At 47.1% G+C, this 19,757-nt stretch overlaps 1 protein-coding gene across 10 annotated transcripts in view; it reads right to left on the bottom strand.

Moving 5' to 3' along the window:
* Nucleotides 1–19,757, bottom strand: part of sema4d (sema domain, immunoglobulin domain (Ig), transmembrane domain (TM) and short cytoplasmic domain, (semaphorin) 4D) — a 277,830-nt gene that overhangs the window by 67,578 nt on the left and 190,495 nt on the right. For all 10 annotated transcript variants that reach the window (XM_038804752.1, XM_038804753.1, XM_038804751.1 and 7 more), the window contains 4 exons: nucleotides 16,286–16,461; nucleotides 7,780–7,936; nucleotides 5,491–5,713; nucleotides 1,470–1,582 (listed from right to left, as the gene is read on the bottom strand). In XM_038804752.1, the coding sequence (XP_038660680.1) occupies nucleotides 1,470–1,582; nucleotides 5,491–5,713; nucleotides 7,780–7,936; nucleotides 16,286–16,461 (669 nt within the window). The remainder of the gene's footprint in view (nucleotides 1–1,469; nucleotides 1,583–5,490; nucleotides 5,714–7,779; nucleotides 7,937–16,285; nucleotides 16,462–19,757) is intronic.

The following is a 19,757-nucleotide window of genomic DNA, read 5'->3' as shown; positions in this document are numbered from 1 at the left end:
GCTGAGGATCCTGGGATTGTATTCATTGGAGTTTAGAAGGTTAAGGGGAGATCTAATAGAAACTTACAAGATAATACATGGCTTAGAAAGGGTGGACGCAAAGAAACTGTTTCCGTTAGGCGAGGAGACGAGGACCCGTGGGCACAGCCTTAGAATTAGAGGGGGTAAATTCAGAACAGAAATGCGGAGACATTTCTTCAGCCAGAGAGTGGTGGGCCTGTGGAATTCATTGCCGCGGAGTGCAGTGGAGGCCGGGACGCTAAATGGCTTCAAGGCAGAGATAGATAAATTCTTGATGTCGCGAGGAATTAGGGGCTACGGGGAGAATGTTGGTAGGTGGAGTTGACATGCCCATCAGCCATGATTGAATGGCGGAGTGGACTCGATGGGCCGAATGGCCTTACTTCCACTCCTATGTCTTATGGTCTTATGGTCTAAAATGAGCATTAGATCCTTAAATGGTGAGCTAGGGGATTAATAATGGGAAAATGCAAAATGGCAGGAGCGTTGAACAGGTATTTTGCATCTGTTTTCAATGTAGATAGCCTTTGACAAAAGATCATCTGGACTTGAAACGTTAGCTCTTTTCTTTCCCTACAGATGCTGCCAGACCCGTTGAGATTTTCTAGCATTTTTTCTTTGGCTACGGTACAGAGGGTTCAATTCCAGCCTTGGGTGACTGCCTGTGTGGACACTTTCTTTCCGTGTCTACGGACTTTCCTCCCACAGTCCAAAGATGTGCAGGTTAGGTGGATTGGCCATGCTAAATTGTCCCTTAGTGTCCACAGATGTGCAGGTTAGGTGGGGTTATAGGGATATGGCAGGACAGTGAAACTAGATACGGTGCTCTTTCAGAAAGTTGGTGCAGACCCGATGGGACGAATGGTCTCCATCTGCACTGTATGAGTTATATGGTTCTATAAATATTTAAATACAACGTTTTAATGACAACTAGCATCTTTCAATTCTAAAAATCCAAAAGTGCTTCACAGAAGCATAATCGTCCAAAGATTGACACTGAGCCACTAGATTTGTGGCCAAAATGTAGATGCAAAGGTACAGAAGGGTCTAGGGAGCGAATTTCAGAGCTAGGTGCTTAAATAACTGATGGCTTGGCTGAAATAGGAGGGGCAAAGGAAACCTGGGATGCCCAAGAGGTCAGACTGGAGGAAAGTGGAGTTCCGGGTCGGTTTTAAGGTTGAAGGTGACAACACAGATAGGGAGACATGACAAATATGCTGAATGAAAGGTTAATTTAAAAAAAAGATCATTATCATTTCCAATATCAAATGTTGGCAGTAGAGCTCCTGGTACTTTAGACCTGGTACTACATTACAAGATAGCATCATAATAATGCTCTTAAAATATGTTCTGATAATGAGGCAACTCAGGCTCCTGTACCAGATTATCTTCATTATTATAATCATCTTGAGACAAATATACAATAAATTAATGTAGTTTGCACTTACCCCCTTAGACAGGAGTAATGTCAGCACAGGTTCAGAATCAGGGAAAATCTGCAATTCTTCAATTATGTGCATTTCATTACCATAGTTAGTTGCTTTGTGCAGTAATCCTTTATCTGAAAAACATAAGTGCATTTTAGAACATCCATTTTCATCACCTGTAAACATAGCCTTGTATTTCCATTATTCAGGCTTCAGAACTCGCACATTGTCTGTATATTTACACTTCTGGTTTTGTATAAATTTACCATTGCAGTTTGTTACGGGTAAAAGGGTACTGCACTGGGACATGCCCATTCAGCAGCTGACATTGGGATCTCTTTGGCTTGGGGAAAGTAGAATTCCGTCCAGGAACTCTACTTTCCTCCAACCTGTTCAGGACTGGGGACAACATTAATTACACTTCCCTTGGGTTGGCACGTTCCAGTTTATTTCTTGGCAAGCACGAGGGAATTGTTGGGAGAAGCAGAACATTCACCAATCCCCAAGCCAAAGATATCCCAATGTCAGCTGCTGATTGGGCATGTCCCAATGCAGTACCATTTTACCTGTAACATCATCATTTCCAGTTCCCTCCGCAGGCCCATACCTTAGTCCTAACCCAACCAACTAGTTACCATACCCAAAACTTTAAAAAAAAAGAGAATAAGACCTTTAATGACTGCTTTGGTATCATGTATTCTGATTCTCCATGTATTCAATTTGCATGTTGTGATGATGGAAAAACTTTCTATCTAAGTCCTCCACACAAATCAGGAGTAGCTTTAAATTGCAATGCAATACTTCACAATATATTGTTAAAAGACTGAGCAATATCATTCACATGGTATGTTAAATCAAGACCCTGTTTGCCCCGTCAGGTAAATGTAAAAGATCCAGTGGTACTTATTTTGAGGGAGTTCTCCCCAGTGTCCTGGCTAATAATTATCCCTCAGTTATCACAACAAAAGAGAATTCCTATCATTATCACATTGCCGCTTGTGCAAAGTTTAACTGCTGCATTTCCTACATTACAATAGCAACTTACACTTCAAAAAGTACTTAATTCGCTGTAAGGTACTTTGAGACATTCTGAGATCATGAAATACAAATCTTTTATAAGATTTATAACTTCAATGTCTTGACCTTGCATTTCTCTCTACTTTTTAACTTCAATTTTACAGATTTTCTTTTGTATTATTTTAAGCTGCATTTTTGCTTGTGCTTTAAAGGCGGCTGGCTTCAGTAATCAATTGCCAGAATGCTAAAGTCTGGTCTGATCCTCCTATGCATCCGAGTAGAAAATAATGGGCTGGATTCTCCGATTGTGAGGCTATGCCCTCACGGCAGCGTGGGAACGGTTTCTTTTTACGCCCGAACATTTGGTGCAAAATAGCCACCGATCCTCCATTTGGCTGGGGGCTAGCATCAAGGCAGCGTAGAGCATCCGGCTCTACGCTGCCGATACGGCCTGGAGAATTGGCGGGTCCGTGGTTGGGCATGTGCGACATGGCGCCGGCCGCTCACAGAGTCGGCCTGCGAGATAGTGCCCCCCCATTTGACCGACTTGCGCGCCCCGGACCCCCCCCCCCCACAGTGCCCCTGGTAAAGTCCACCCTGCCCGCGGATCGGTCCTCCCCCGACTGTGGCGGTGCTGGACCGAGTCCGCAGCCGCTAGCCGAGTTCCCAACGAGTCCGCAGCCGCCACGCCGTCGGTAACTCGGCCGGTGGGAGGCGGAGCATTGGGGCGGGCCTCAGGCTTCGGGGGGGGCGGGCCTCAGGCAATGTCCTCTCGATGTTTTGGAGGTGGTGGAGCATCGCGAAAGCGCGCCACCCCCGATTTGGCCGGGAACTTTGATTTTCTGGGCGATCCCCGAACGCGAATTTGCCGTCGCCGATAGGAGAATCCCATCCAATGTCCCTGGAGAACAAAAAATAGCACTTTTCTCTGGGAGTCACATCACTGGAGCCATTAAGCCAAAACATGGATGTTTAATATTGAATTATTGTCAGCAAACCTGGGGGCTTCACAGCAACAAAGTAAGTATTAAGTATAAAAAACCAATACGATCCATCATTGCTTACAACTCCTATTTACCCCACCGTAAGTTGGTAGCATTGTCTCAAGATAGAATGGGAAATTTGGAGCCATGCAACCCAATGATTGACAAATTCTTGTTCACAGACACTTCATCAGGTAGGGTTTACTGAAAAAGCAGGTTGAAAACTTTAAAAGAATATTCTCTTCAGACTGGCTTCATAGACTTTACAACAGGTTTGAGTGTGGACTGCCTGTTCCACAGATGGTTAGGGAATGGCATAAGGCACAGCTGGGTTTAGAAGAGGACAAACATATTCCAAAATATGAGATGGGAAGAGCGAGAACTGGAAGAGATGGGTTTTAAGAAACTCAAAATAGGAGGTAGAGGTTTAGGAAATGAATTCCAGAATTTAGGGCCTAGAAATCTAAAGATGCAGTCACCAATGGAAGAATGATGGAAATCAGGAATCCACGAGAGACCAGAATTGGAGGAAAGCAGAGATCTCGGAGGCCTGTAGGAGGTTAGTGAAATAAAGAGAGAGAGCGGGATTCTCCGCCCTGCCGCGCCACTTTTCTGCCCCGACCCGCCGGCAGGATTCTCCGTTACGCTGGCCAGTCAATGGGGTTTCCCATTGTGCGGCAGCCCCACGCCGTCGGGAAACCCGCGGGCACCGGCAAAACGGAGAATCCAGCCGGCGGAGAATCCCGCCTATGGGCTTTGAATGCAAGGATAACAACTTTAAAATAAAGGTGTTGCTGGACTAGGAGCCAATACAGGCCAATGAGCAACAGGAGTGATGAGTGGATTGAAACTGTGAATGAGAATTTGGTAGCAGAGTTGTGACAATAAGCGATTATTATTATTAAATAGAACATAGAACAGTACAGCACAGAAAAGGCCCTTCGGCCCTCAATGTTGTGCCGAGCCATGATCACCCTACTCAAACCCACGTATCCACCCTATGCCCGTAACCCAACAACCCCCCCCCCCCCCAACCTTACTTTTATTAGGACACTACGGGCAATTTAGCATGGCCAATCCACCTAACCCGCACATCTTTGGACTGTGGGAGGAAACCGGAGCACCCGGAGGAAACCCACGCACACAGTGGGAGGACGTGCAGACTCCACACAGACAGTGACCCAGCCGGGAATCGAACCTGGGACCCTGGAGCTGTGAAGCATTTATGCTAACCACCATGCTACCCTGCTGCCCCATCTCATAAATAGGCAGTTAGATGAAAAGCTAATGCTATGGTGAAGTACAAACACAAATTTGTGGATCCATACAGTTTGATTGCATAATTTATTTCACAAAAGTGGTGTTCAAATAATTAAATAGGTGTGTAAAAGACTCTTCTGTAGGGCCATATAACCCTCTCGTCTTGTGCGGCTTGTGCAGAGAGGCAGCAAATTCACTTTGACTGCAATCTCTCTAAAAGGAAAGGTTCAAAGGGAAGGGCAAATTGATTTTTCTTAACAGTGATACAGTACAAAGAATCAGAATGTATGATGCCAAAGCAGTCATTAAAGGTCTTATTCTCTCTTTTTTCAGTTTTGGGTATGGTTACTAGTTGATTGTGTAAGGACTAAGGGATTATGGGCCTGTGGAGGGAAGTGGAAATGATGCTGTTACAGGTAAAATAGTACTGCACTGTGGCATGCCCATTTAGCAATTGACATTGGGATATCTATTGCTTGCTTCTTGGGCTTGCTTCAGACTTTTTTTTGTTTCAGAGTTTCTCTGACAGTCTCAAAGCTTACGCCCAGTAGAGATTCCCCTTGTGTGTTCAAAATTTTGCCCAGTGTTAATGACGCTTTTCTCTTGCACATGGAGTTCCTCCATCAAAGAGTGCTTATTTATGCAATTGCTTTGTTCTTTTTATGTGCTCAGCTAGTTCTTGTACCTTTGATCAAGTCTCCATCCTTAAACCAGCATACAATGGATATACCTGCCCACCACAAAATACCGTCATAAATTTCCACATTCTTACAAGGGCTCACCTGTACCCACAAACATGACATCATAGAGTTTCTTATCAAGCGCTCTAACTCTGTCCACAACAATCTGTATATAGTTTGCATTTTTCTTCACCAATGTAGGTCTATTCCCAATGGGTTTAACTGGGTCTGCCATCAGAGGGTGATCCTTTACAAACTGGAGAGTTTTGTCAGGTAACATGAGTGAGCTGTTGACATTCAAAGTTCTTGCCTCATTGTTTATACACTGAAAAGGAAGAAGTCGAATAATGGAAACAACATTACAATATCAATTACTTACACCCATAACTGCATAGTTCAAACAAGTGCAAATTAATTTTCAAATCAGTGGAATTGTAACCAGCCTATCACTACTGTTCTACACTTCCAATTAATAAAATGGGAATGTTTACAATTGCAACACTTTACTTTTTGTTTTGGTAAGTGCACATTTTAAATGCACTTATATCACCGACTTATAATATCAAAGTGTCCAATAAATTACCTACACATAACCTTGAATTATTTAGGTTGTTGACCCCTTCAGCACAAGGTTAATGAGGTTTCACAAGCATGTGCTACTTTTACAATACCCCATGAGTTTTTAAAAAATTCGTTCTTGGGATGTGGGAGGTGCCGGCTGGGCTGGCATTTGTTGCCCATCCCTAATTGATCTTCAACTGAGTGGCTTGCGAAGCCATTTCCGGGGGGGGGGTCAGTTAGGAGTCAACAATATCAGTGTGTGTGTCTGGAGTCACATGTAGGCCAGACTGGGTAAGACCGGCAGATTTCCTTTCCTGAAGAACATTAGCGAACCAAATGGGTTTTTATGACAATTGTCATCATTGTACTTTTAAGTACAGATTTTTGTTGAATTCAGATTTCACCATCATGGTCGGATTCGAATCCGGGACCCAGGCATTACCTGGGTCTCTGGATTACTAGTCCAGTGACAATACCACTATGCTACTTCACCCCCGACTGCACAACTGGAATAAAAGATCCAAATGTACACAAACTGTATTATACAGATCACTATTTAACTCTAGTTAGAAAGGTTTAACTGGCAAGTAGTAAATTTGCAATTACCAAATTACAACTTATAGCCTATAGCTATTTGGGAGACTAGGTGTTGACGTTGGGACTGAATTGCATGCAGTTCGCATTCCCGTTGGAAGTGTTATTCGGGGAGCAATTTAGGACATGCTAATGGGGCCAACATTCTGCTGACGTGAATTCTATCCGCTGGGACCGGAGTTCCCACCAAAGAGACTGACAGCTCGAGCGGTTTTTAAGCACTCCCGTTTCCACACACTCACTGCAGCCGCCAAGATGGGTCAGAGAAGGACCTGAACATTGCCTGGGAGGTGGTGGCAGAGGTAGTCAGCGCTGCCAGGCTCAGCAGGAGTAGATAGCTGCTGGGCCAGAGGGGTGGGGGCCACTGGTGAGGCCTTTGTCCTGAGAGGGGCGGAGAACCAGGCAGAGTTCCAAAGGTTGAGGTGAAGAAGGTGTCCTATGATTGGAGTGAGCTCTGCTAATCCACTGCTTCCTCTGTAATGGGGCAGCGCCTCTGCGTGCCAACCCCAGGTGGGCTCCTGATTGAGCTAGGTCTTTGATATAGCTGGGGTATAGAGGGGCAGCCTGGGTGGGTGCCCAGATGACCAGAGTCCTTCTGAGCATTTAAAGGACACAGGCAGCACTCAGCAGTGTGAGCAGCTAGGAGCCTGTAGTACCAAAGAGGTGCATTTAAAAGACAGACTGCAGCACTGGCGGTGTCTGAGTTAGGCCACCCCAATACCGAGGGGACACCCCAAGTCCACAGACTTGGCACCAAGACACGATCCGCTACTGCCCCCAGCCCAGGCAGCCATCCCCCCATCAAGTCTGACAGTTTTCAACGGTTTTTCAGTATTTTTCTTGACTCACACTCCCCCTCTGCAGCCATGGCACCCAGTCCACCTTTGTCAATACTTGTAGTAATTCATGCCACGAGAATGCCGCCTGTGAGGGGCAGAGCATTGCCTAAGGGCGGAGCGCATACAGTATCCAACCCGCTAATCACATGTAAATGCATGCAAATGCCGGTTTTGCATGCCGCCACTGGCATGGGCAGCATAACTAAATATCGCCACGAGCGAGGGACAGGAGCATGGCGCCCAAATCGGTGTCGGGCGCAGATCTCTATTTTGGCCAGACGCCCAATTGTTGGCCCGATGGCGGTTCGCGTTTTGGGGTCGGAGGTGGAGAATTTCACCCCTTGTACTTCATTTAATATAATTAAACGACTGGAGCAGAATGGTCATGTATACTCACCGAGCCAGGCCGAGGTGTTGGAACTTGTCCATTGTATCTGACCCATTTTACATGGGAATATTCAAAAGTAGCACTTTGCATGTATTTCCCTTTTGAGAAAACATCCTCCACCTTGGACATGTTAAAGGCGCAGACTGCAGATACTTCCAAATTACTCCTGACAAGGTCATAAAAACAATGATTATAAAATTCTACTTCTACACAACTATAATTGTGGACATAATTTTGTCATGTGACCATCGTGCCTACAGGTACAAACTTTCAAACTTTTGGGTAACACTTCCTTTTAATAAAGCCAGGAATCTCTTGCCCATTTTTTCTGGTCTCTAACAGATATCACAATCTATTTAAGAGTAATTCTCTTGACGCCCGGTGGCAGCTATGAGGGAGTTGTCACACACTTGGTGGCTCCCGCTCTGGCCAGGCTTTTGGACCTTTTCCCCGACTTTTTCGCAGCTTTGAGTTTTGGTTTTGAGAGTGCAGACATTTAGCCATCCACACTGTGGTGCATGGAACAGAGAATCCCAAGGGGCCGTAAGGGAAGAAATAGAAAGATAAGCAAGGGTTGGGTAGAAGTGGCTGCTGAAGTTAACATGGCCAAGGTTCAGACCCCTGCTGCGACGGCCCAGTAACCGATGGAGGAGCTGATGCAGGCCATCCAGAGGGCTTCACCAGACAGAAACGAGATTGTCTCGACCCAATAAAGGAGTCGACCCAATAAAGGAATCGGTCGATCGGATGGAACACAGGCTGGATGCCCAGGATCGGACGATCCAGAAGTTGGGGGACCAGGAGGAGCACCAAACGGTAGTCTAGCTGAAGGTGGGGATGCTGAAGGATCAGCAGAAAAGGCTGTTAGAAAAGGTGGAAGATCTGGAGAGCAGAGCGTGCCGGCAACACTTCAGAATTGTCGGTCTCCCTGAAGGAGCTGAGGGGGCTGATGCTGGCGCTTTTGTGGAAAGTATGTTCCAGCAGCTTCTGGGGGAGGGGGCTTTTCCCCGACCGTTGGGAGGTGGACAGGGCGTACAGGGCGATGGTGAGGATGGCGAGGAAGCCATGGCTGGGGGACCCCCCCCAACACCACACCCACCCCACCCAAGGGTAATGGTAGTTCGGTTCCACAGATTTTTGGATAAGGAGTGTGTTCTCCAGTGGGCCAAACCTACCAGGAGCTGCAAGTGGGACAATAGCATATTGTGCGTCTCTCTGAACCGGAGCGTGGAGGTGGCCAGAAGGAAGGCAGGCTTCAGGCAAGTGAAAGTGATCCTGTTTAAGAAGAAAGTGAAATTCGGACGCCTTTACGCGGCGCGCCTCTGGGTCACTCATGAGGACCAGCACCACTATTTTGAATCGCCCGAAGAGACTATGGACTTTGCGAAGAAGGGTGTGGCGCAGAACTGAGAACTTTTTGGACTTAAGTGGCAGTATCTCTTTCTCTTTTCTTGAACGATGTATATATGGCTTGATCGTTGCCTTTTTTCTATTTTTTGAAGTTTGGGTGAAAATGGGGGACTGGGGACGATACCGGATCTGGGCTCGCACAAGCTGGTGATGGGAGGGGATTTTAATACAGTCGTCGACCCCGGCCTGGACCGGTCATGCTCGAAAACGGGGAGGGTGCCAGCAATGGCAAGGGAGCGGTTAGGGTTCATGGAGCAGTTTTGGGGGGGGGGGGGGGGGAAATCGACCCATGGAGGTTTAGGCAGCCGGCGGTTAGGGGGTTTTCTTTCTACTCGCATGTGCATAAAGTGTATTCCCGGATCGATTTCTGCATTTTGAGTAGGGATCTGCTGGCAGGGGTGGTGGACAGGGGGTACTCGGCCTTCACTATTTCGGACCATGCCCCACATTGGGTGGAACTGCAGATTAGTGAGGAGAGCTTCCAGCGCCCGCAGTAGCGATTGGACGTGGGCTTGTTGGCAGACGAGGCGGTGTGCAAGAGAGTAAGGAAGTGCATGCAGGACTACCTGCAGGTCAATGAGATGGGGGAAGTTTCAGCAGCGGTGGTTTGGGAGGCGCTGAAGGCAGTGGTGAAAGGGGAGCTGATTTTAATCCGAGCTCTTAGGGACAGGACGGATAGGGCAGAGACGGACCGACTGATCAAGGAGATTTTACAGGTAGATAGGAGGTATGCGGTGACCCCGGGGGTGGAACTGTTAAGGGAACGCTGTAGACGGAGTTCAGGGTGCTGTCCACGGGCAAGGCAGTGGAGCAGCTTAGAAAGGCGAGGGGGACATTGTATGAATATGGGGAGAAGGCCAGCAGAATGCTGGCACAGCAGTTGAGGAATAGGGAGGCGGCCAGGAGAATTGATAAGGTGGTCGACGGAGATGGGACCCTGGTAGGGGACTCGGCTGGTCTAAACAGGGCGTTCAGGGACTTTTACAGCGGACTCTATTGCTCGGAACCCCCCATGGGACCCGAGGTGATGAAACGCTTTCTGGACAGGCTGACTTTCCCCAAGGGTGGACAGGGAGCTGGTGGGTGAGTTGTGGGCTCCGATTAGGTCTGAAGAAATATCTGAGGGCTGAAGGCAATGCAGTCGGGTAAAGCTCCGGGACCGGACGGGTTCCCAGTGGAATTGTACAGGAAATTTTCGGGGATATTAAGGCAATTGCTGGTCAAGGTTTTTAACGAGGCGAGGTATAGAGGGGTGCTGCCCCCGACGATGTCACAGGCCACCATTTCGCTAATATTGAAATGAGACAAGAACCCAGAGCTATGTGGGTCCTATAGGCCGATCTCGTTGCTTAATGTGGATGTTAAGTTGCTGGCCAAAGTATTGGCCTCCAGGATTGAAGATTGTATGCCGGGGGTGATTATGGAGGACCAAACCGGATTTGCCAAGGGTAGGCAGCTGGTGGCCAATATAAGAAGGCTGCTTAACGTGATTATGATGCCCTCGGAGAGAAGGGAAGTTGAGGTAGTTGTGGCCATGGATGCGGAGAAGGCGTTCGACCGGGTAGAGTGGGACTATCTTTGGGAGGTGCTGAGATGGTTTGGGTTTGGTAAGGGCTTTATCGACTGGGTCAGGATGTTGTACCAGGCCCTGGAAGCTATTGTAAGGACGAACAGGACGACCTCGGACTATTTTAGGCTGTATCGGGGGACAAGGCAGGGATGCCCCTCTCCCCACTGCTGTTTGTGTTAGCCATAGAGCCCTGGCAATTGCTCCGAGAGCTTCAAGGTGCTGGAAAGGGCTGGTTAGGGGGAGCATAGGATATCGCTGTACGTGGATGACCTACTCCTATATGAAGCAAATCCATGGGCAGGGATGAGGGAGATTATGGCAATTCTGGGGGAATTTGGCCGGTTTTCGGGATACAAACTGAATATGACAAAGAGTGAGATGTTTGTTGTCCAGACAAGAGGTCAGGAGGGTCGGCTGGGGGAGTTACCGTTCAGGTTAGTGGGGGACAATTTTAGATATCTGGGGATACAAGTGGCACGCGACTGGGGCTGGTTGCACAAGTTGAACTTGTCCCAGTTGGTTGAGCAGATGAGGGGCGAGTTTCGGAGATGGGATGCGCTTCCGCTGTCACTGGCGGGGAGTGTGCAGACGGTTAAGATGACGATATTGCCAAGATTTTTATTTGTGGTCCAATGCCTCCTGATTTTCATCCCGCGGCCCTTTTTTAAGAGGATCAACAAAATCATTTTGGGCTTTGTTTGGGCGGGTAAGTCCCCACAGGTGAAAAAGGTGATGATTGAGAGGAATCGGGGGGAGGGGGGGCTTGCCCTGCCAAATTTTAGTAATTATTACTGGGCGGCCAACATTGCAATGATAAGGAAGTGGGTGGTCGGGACAGGGGCGTTTGGGAGCGGATGGAGGCAGCCTCATGCAGGGGCACCAGCTTGGGGGTGCTGATAACGGCACCATTGCCGTTCCCGCCGGTGAGATATTCTACCAGTCCTGTGGTGGTGGCGGCGCTGAGGATCTGGGGTCAGTGGAGGAGGTACATTGGTGCAGTGGGTGCATCGGTTTGGTCCCCAATATGTGACAATCATCGGTTAACTCCGGGGAGCTTAGATGGGGGCTTTCGGGTTTGGCAAAAGGCGGGAATTGAGATGATGGGGGACCTGTTTCTGGAAGGGAGCTTCCCTAGCTTGAGGGCCCTGGAGGAGAAATTCGGGCTGGCACCAGGGAATGACTTCAGATATCTACAGGTGCGGGACTTTCTGCACAGGCAGGTATAATCCTTCCCACTCCTGCCACGAAGATGGATTCAGGATAGGGTAGCGCAGGGGTGGACAAACTTTTCCGTGCAAGGGCCACATTCAGAAATTCACAATTTTAAAGGGCGGCATAGTATATTAAGTAAAATAATTAATATTTAAAATAGCCAAAATAAAAGGTTTTTAAAGAAAAAAAAGCAATTAATTTTTATTAATTAATATTTTAAAGTAGAAACTTCACATGAAACACATGTTGTGCCGAGCAGTGATCACCCTACTCAAGTCAACGTATCCACCCTATACCAGTAACCCAACAGCCCGCTCCCACCCCCCGCCCCCATTAACCTTAAAATTAAAAAAAAAAAAAATTTTTTAATGACTTGATCTTGGTGGGCCGCATAAAGACCTTTGGCGGGCCGCATGCGGCCCGCGGGCCGTAGTTTGCCCATCCCTGGGGTAGCGTCTAGGGGATGGGTGGGGGAGGGGAGCGTCTCGGACATCTGCAAAGAATTAATGGGGGCGGAGGAGACGCATATAGAGGAGCTGAAACATAAGTGGGAGGAGGAACTGGGGGGTGAGATGGAAGATGGCCTATGGGCGGAGGCGCTGAGCAGGGTCAACGCGACTGTTACATGCGCACGGCTCAGCTTGAACCAATTTAAGGTGGTGCACCGGGCGCACATGACAGTGGCTGGGATGAGCAGATTTTTTTTGGGTGGAAGACAAATGTGTCAGATGTGCGGGTGGACCAGCGAACCATGTCAACAAGTTCTGGGCATGCCAAAACTTAGGGGTTACTGGCAGGGGTTTGCAGATGTCATGTCCAGAGTATTGATGACCAGGGTGGAAATGAGTTCTGGAGTAGCGACCTTTGGGGTATTGGAAGACCCGGGTGTCCAGGAGGAGAAAGAGGCAGATGTTCTGGCCTTTGCTTCCTTGGTAGCCCGGCGATGAATATTACTGGCTTCGAGGGAGTCTAGGCCTCCGAAGTCGAAGGCCTGGTTAACCGACATGGCAAGCTTTCTCGACCTGAAAATGATCAAGTTCGCCTTGAGAGGGTCGGTGTCAGGGTTCGCCCGGAGGTGGTAACCATTCATTGACTTCTTTGCGGAGAATTAATAGTCAGTGGGGTGGTTTAGGGTAGCATAGAGTAGGGGAATAAATAGGTAGGTCTTGGAGGGACGGAGTCAGCAGTTGCCTCATGAATATTGTTCTTTGTACTCTATTTTTTGTACTGTGGTTGTTTGTAACCGAAAATACCTCATTTAAATTGTTTGTTTAAAAAAAAGAGTAATTCTCTTGCTGGCTTCAGAAAGATGAGATATTTGAACCTCACAGCCAAATGGCCTCGTTACCCACTTTAAAATTCTATGATGCTGTTAAAGGTTACAAAAGGTTATTCACAGATGCAATATTTACACAAAGTAGTTGCATTAAGATAGCAATGCCAAAATTCTGTCAAAATTATATCACATACACATTTTTCAAATACTGATAATTGCTATTACAGTTTATCAGTGGAGTGGGTGGGGGCATGGGTTTATTTCTTCGATACAATATATTAAAAAACATCCAGGTTATATCTTTTGGGGACGAGCAGCATTTTAAAAAGGTTAAATTTACCTCAGTTTGTATGTAACCATAAGTACCCTCTGTGCAAAGTAAGCTGCAATTGAAGTCAAGAACCCTCCACAAACACTATCTGCATGTATGCATCTAACTACTTTGACACCCTTCCTCAATTGGGAATGCACTAATAGCACAGTTTATGAGGGAGTAAGCCGGTTCTCTCTAGCCTACTCATATGAAACACTATCTTCATCACGTATTGGCCAAAGAAAACCCTCTCAAGTAAATCAACTCTTGAGTTACAGGTATCCATGGACCTAGCTGCCACATTCATCATGGGAATTAGACATCTAACCCTTTAGCTGATTTGTTAATATTTAATTTAGAATTTTCATCTGACTTGCATGATAGTCCATTGATGATGATCTTGGAGAAGGGAGTTAACTTACAATAAAGGGGATTTGAAGAAGATTTGCATTCATCCAATGTGGCATAGATCTGGGTGAAGCACTACTCTATTATTTACCAAAGTTAATTTTGTTTTTACTAATGTACATACATCAATGAACAAGAAAGTATCTTATTGTACATCGGATTCACTAGTCTGAAAAAGAGAAGTTTTTTTCAACTACAACTTGCATTTAAATACACCTTTAACATAATAAAACATCCCAAGATACTTCAAAGAGACTATTTAAAACAAAATACAGCACAGGGCCACACAAGGGGATACTATGACTAAAAGCTTGGTCAGATAACTGATAACCAAAGACTTGGTCAAAGAGGTAGGTTTTAAGGTCTTGGGCTTTAAGGTCTTAAAAAAAGAGGATGATGTGGAGATGCCGGGGTTGGACTGGGATGAGCACAGTAAGAAGTCTTACAACACCAGGTTAAAGTCCAACGGGCGCGATTCTCCGCTCCCCACGCCGGGTGGGAGAATCGCAGGAGGGCCCCGTGACGAATTTCACGACCCCCTGGCGCCCCCCGTGATTCTCCCCACCCCCCGCTTGGAAGAATCGCCGCTCGCCGTTTTTTACGGCGACCGGCGATTCTCCGACCTAGATGGGCCGAGTGGCCTGCCATTCGCAACCGTTTCACGACGGCGGCAACCACACCTGGTCGCTGCCGTCGTGAAATCGCCGTAAGATGCCCGTTTTGGGGCTTGTAGGGGGCCTGTTGGGGAATGAGCACCACGACTGTGCTCGGGAGGGGACACGCCCACCGATTGTTGGGCCGGCGTCTCAATCGGACGCATGTCTTGCGGGGCGGCTGAGGGGAAAGACGGCCACCGCGCATGCGCGGGTTCGAGCTGTCAGCCGTCGTGACGTCAGCCGCGCGTGCGCAGGTTCGAGCTATCAGCTTTCGTGACGTCAGCCGCGCATGCGCGGGTTGGAGCCGCCCAATGCGCAGCTGACGTCACATAGGCACCGCCGTCGTGTCACTCTCGGCGCGTTGCCCGGCGGCCGAGAGTTACGGAGCGGCGCTCCTAGCTCCGCCGGGAGGGGAGAATAGGGGGCGAGGAGCAGCCTCCGAGGCCGCCGTGAAACTCGGCCGAGTTCACGACGGCCCTCCTGATTTTTCCCGGGAGCGGAGAACTCCGCCCAACAGGTTTGTTTCAAACACTAGCTTTTGGAGCACTGCTCCTTCCTCAGGTGAAGGTTTCCTCAGGTTAAAAAAGAGGAAATCGAGGTACTGAGGCTGAGAAGAAGTTTAAAGATAGAATCTGTGAATTTAGGGCATGGGCAGCTGAAGACATGGCCACCAATAATGGTCATCAATAATGGTTATATTAAAATTGTGGCTACTTAAGAAGCTGGAATTACAGGAGCTCTTATATCTGGCAGAGTTTCATGGCTTGAAGAAATTAAAGGCCATAAAAGACTTTGAAAACAAGGATGAGAACCTTAAAGTCAAGACGTTAACAGGGAGCCAGTGTAGGGCAGCATGCGCATGGGTGATGGACAATCAGCATTTGGCATGTTATATCAAGGGTAACAAAGTTTTGGATGACCACTTGTAAGATAGATTGTGGGAGGCTGGCCAGGTGTGCAATAGACTAGTCAAGTCCAGAAGTACCAAAAGCATGAATGTGGGTTTCAGCAGCATAATAGCTGAGGCACTGACTGGCAGAGACAGGCAATATTTTGGAGTTGGAAATGTGGGCTTAGTGCAGATATATGTTTGAAAACTCATCTCACGAGTCAAATATGGTACCATGGTTACAAAGAGCCTTACTCAGCCTCAGGCGGCTCCAAGGAGGAGGGACAGATTTGATGACGAGGGAGGGGAGTCTGGGAACTGAAGACAGTGGCTGCAGTCTTGTCAATATTTAATTGGAGGAAGTTTCTGCTCATCCAGGGCTGAATTTTAAACTAGCACTAAGATAAGGAAAATGTCACCTTTGGCACTATCGACCTGTTCCATGCTGAAAACAGAACCTTTCACAAAAATTCAGAGTGAGCGGGAATGTGGAAGAGTGATGAAGAATTAAAGATGGAGGGCGAAATGCCTTGGTGTGACTTGCAAATTGATTAATTATTTTACATTTCAGCTCAGCAGCTCCAAAATATGTACACAGTCCTTTAAGCATAGATGTTGGGGTAAAACGGACCTGTTACCCAATGCAGGAAGAACTTACAATAGGCACAGGGAAGAAAACAATACACAAACATTGACAATTACACTTTTCTGAATGATTTTACTTATAAGAAGTATTTTACTGTGAAAATTAAAATCAAAGCAAAATTGTAAAGTTGCTTACCACTGTGATGTAAACACACCATAAAACACTGTTTCCTTCCAATTTGGAGTTTTCAAAATAAAAACATCCTGAATGACATTGAAGATAAAATTGGATTCAGGAAGAGTGCAAATCAGCTTAGCTTTAAGAAATGATGTCCACCTCTTCTGCAGAATTCGTGATCCTCCAAGGTCACCCTAAAAATAATCAAGTATCATTATTTTCAGTTTGCTGAACATTTGCACAGATTTATAACGCTTGCAGGTACCCAATTCTTGGAAAAGGCCTTGATTAATTTAAAATCAATTTAGCCACATGGATTAATTTAATCACAATAGCAGGTGAAAATATTCTAAATTACCCGCAATCTATTGGTGTCATAGATTTTAGCGGGACTCATCACAGGGTGATCAGAAAGTAACTTATCAAGTCTGGAGGCCTACATTTTATGAACATTTTTATATGAACAATATGAATATTTTAGCCTAGATCAGCTCATGTTACTACAGACTGGACAGCAAAACTAAGACTAGTCTATGTAAATTTACCACTTCTGGATAAGTTGCTGAGACACTGGAAGAGCTATGCTTACTTTTCATGCAATTTCATAACACAAATAATTGTACAGATAAAGATAATCCACAGAGTGGTGTTTTTCTGAAGGCTTGTTTAAATTTGAATGGTCTGCAACATAGATTTTGAAAATTAAAATCCTGCCATTGAAATCTTTCACACAAAATCATATTCAACTGTTTACTCAAGGGATACGGCCAAGAGCCTGACAAGAGGTAACAATCTCCCATATCCATAAAAATGCAAAGACTAAATAATCAATACTTCCAGTAAACTAATCCCATGAATGAAATGTGGTTTACAAATTATAATCAAAGTTCAGCAGTCTGATGTTCATTGTTAGTTGTCTGCCCTTGACGAAGCCTGTCTGATCTCCGTCTGAGACTACCTCTGGCATGCAACTCTCCAGTCGCCTCGCCAGGGCCTTCAACAGAACTTTGGCATCTGTGTTTAGAAGTGAGATAAATCTGTATGAACCGCACTCTGTCGATCTCAGTGATATTGAGGCCTGAGCCAGTGTGGGCAGAAGGGTTCCTCTCACTAGAGAGTCATTGAACATCTCCCACGGGTGCAGGGCCAGTACTGTTGCGATTTAAAAATAAAAGTCCACCGGGAATCCGTCTGGACCCGGTGCCTTTCCCATCTGCATGGAGTTAGATACTCGCCATGACTTTCCCCAGTTCTAGTGATGCTTCTAGCCAGTTTTATTTCCTTCCCCACAACTGGCACGCCCAATTCGTCGAGAAACTGTCTCATCTTAAGAGCTCCCCCTCTGGAGTTTGGAGGTATACGCCCAGAGTAGTAGGTCGCATAGGCCTCGTCGATCTTACCTGAGGCTGTGGCTAGTCTGCAGTGCCCATTTTTTACCTGCGCTATTTCCCTCCTTTCTCAGCTGGCTGCAGGCCTTTCTCCATGCTCATAGAAGGCCCCCAGTGTCTGTCGGAGTTGCTGCATTGCTTTCCCAGTGGAGAGCAGATCAAATTCCATTTGTAATTTTTCCTTTCCACCAGTAGTTACTCAGTTGGGGCTACGGAGTACCGCCGGTGAAGTTAATCAGTCCTTGCACAGCTGCTCTCTCTTTCCTGTTCCTGAGTGCCCTAAACACAATTATTTCCCTCCCGTATCTCAGGTTCAACGCCTCTCAGAATGTGGAGGGTGAGACTCTCTGTTCTGGTTGCAAGATACATATCAGTCAATAGCTTGCGACATTCTCTCACAAAACACCTTTCGAGGGCGGTGTCCAGCCTCGATGAGGGATGCTGGGCCTGGCCCATCTCCAACCTCACATCCACGTAGTGCGGAGCGTGGTACTGGATTGGATTGGATGGATTGGATTTGTTTATTGTCACGTGTACCGAGGTACAGTGAAAAGTATTTTTCTGCAAGCAGCTCAACAGATCATTCAGTACATGGGAAGAAAAGGGAATTAAACAGAATTCAAGAAAATACATCAGAATACATAATAGGGCAACACAGAATATTACAGAATATTCTGTTCCCACTACCCTGGAAACACCACTTTACACACTACAAATAAGTCGATACAAGAGTATACTTTGTGGAGAACTCCTTCTCCATCGGGTGTGTGGACCTCCACGAGTCCACCCCCCTTCACAGCACCACTGATGTCCCTTCCAGGACTCCATTGACTATGACATACCATCTCCCCAGGTCCGTCACCGTATTCATCGCTGTGAAGGCGGTCCTCCTATTGAACAGTATGGCCAACCCCTTAGCCCTCATCCCATATAATGCTTGGTAGGTCTATCCTATCCAGTTCTTGCTTACTCTGTCAGTCCTTCTTCCTCAGGTGTGTCTCTTGGAAGAAGACTATGCCAGCCCTTGGCTTTTTAGATGGGCGGAGAATCTGGATTGTTTCACCTTCCGTCGAGTCCCCTGGCGTTCCGGGTGACTATTCTGATGGGGGATTTCTGTTCCCCTATATTTGCAGGGTCAGCCATATTTATCACGTGGACGTGCCCTTGCACGACGGGGTTTCTCTTTGTCTGGAGGCCATCCAAGATGGCCGCTGTTGCCTTCTTTGTTGCAGCCGTTCCCATGTGCGACCTGTTGTAGCTAGCATTTTACCCAATGATCGCCCGCGGAGATCGGGCGACCTGTGGGCCCTGTCCATCTCTGGAGGCTTGGGAAATTTTTCTCCCCCGACCAGCTTCCTCAGTTACGTATTCCATTGGCTTTCTGCCCTCCATGTCCTCAGGTAGCCTGACAATCCTGAGGTTCTGGCGGCGGGACACATTTTCCTGTGCGCTCCTTGGGCTCCCACCAACCTTGCCACTTCTGTCTCGAGCAAGACGATCCAATCACTCTGGTCGGTAGCCACTTCTTCCAGTTCTCGCACCGTTGCCACCTGGGTCTCCAACCGCCGCTCCATCCTCTCGGGCGCTACTCGGGGGCCAGACTGATTACTATGGCCATCTTCATGGTCACCATGAGGTCCTTCTTAATGGAGTCCCCATGTTTTAGGAGCTTGTGTGTTAGGAGCTCCATCCACTGTCTCATTGGTGGGTGAGCCGGCATTCGTGTGGCGATCCCTCTCAGTCCGCCATGTTCTGCTCAGCTACATTGCTCGTGTCTGCAGTCTGGGTTTTCCTCTCCTGGCTTTTGCTGCTCTTACTATCTTTCTGGTTACTTGTTTGACTTGAGGGCATTTCCTCGGGTGGTTGTTCGTTTTAGGGGGAGGGTGTTTTCTTTGTTGTTCTAATGGCTGATAGCCAGGTTAAAAGGACCTAAATTATATTTTCTAGAGGAGAGCCACCTTTCATGCGCCTATTCATCACATCACCTCCACCGGAAGTCCCAGTTCACAGTTTCAACAATGTAACATACAAACAAATTAAAATCTAAATGCACAAGGCAAAGTCTAACTAATGCTGGCATCATTAGATTCACTCTTGGAACA

Source organism: Scyliorhinus canicula, chromosome 8, assembly GCF_902713615.1.
Source record: "Scyliorhinus canicula chromosome 8, sScyCan1.1, whole genome shotgun sequence".
NCBI classification, from domain to species: Eukaryota; Metazoa; Chordata; class Chondrichthyes; order Carcharhiniformes; family Scyliorhinidae; genus Scyliorhinus; species Scyliorhinus canicula.
This window is presented reverse-complemented; position numbering and strand designations above follow the sequence as displayed.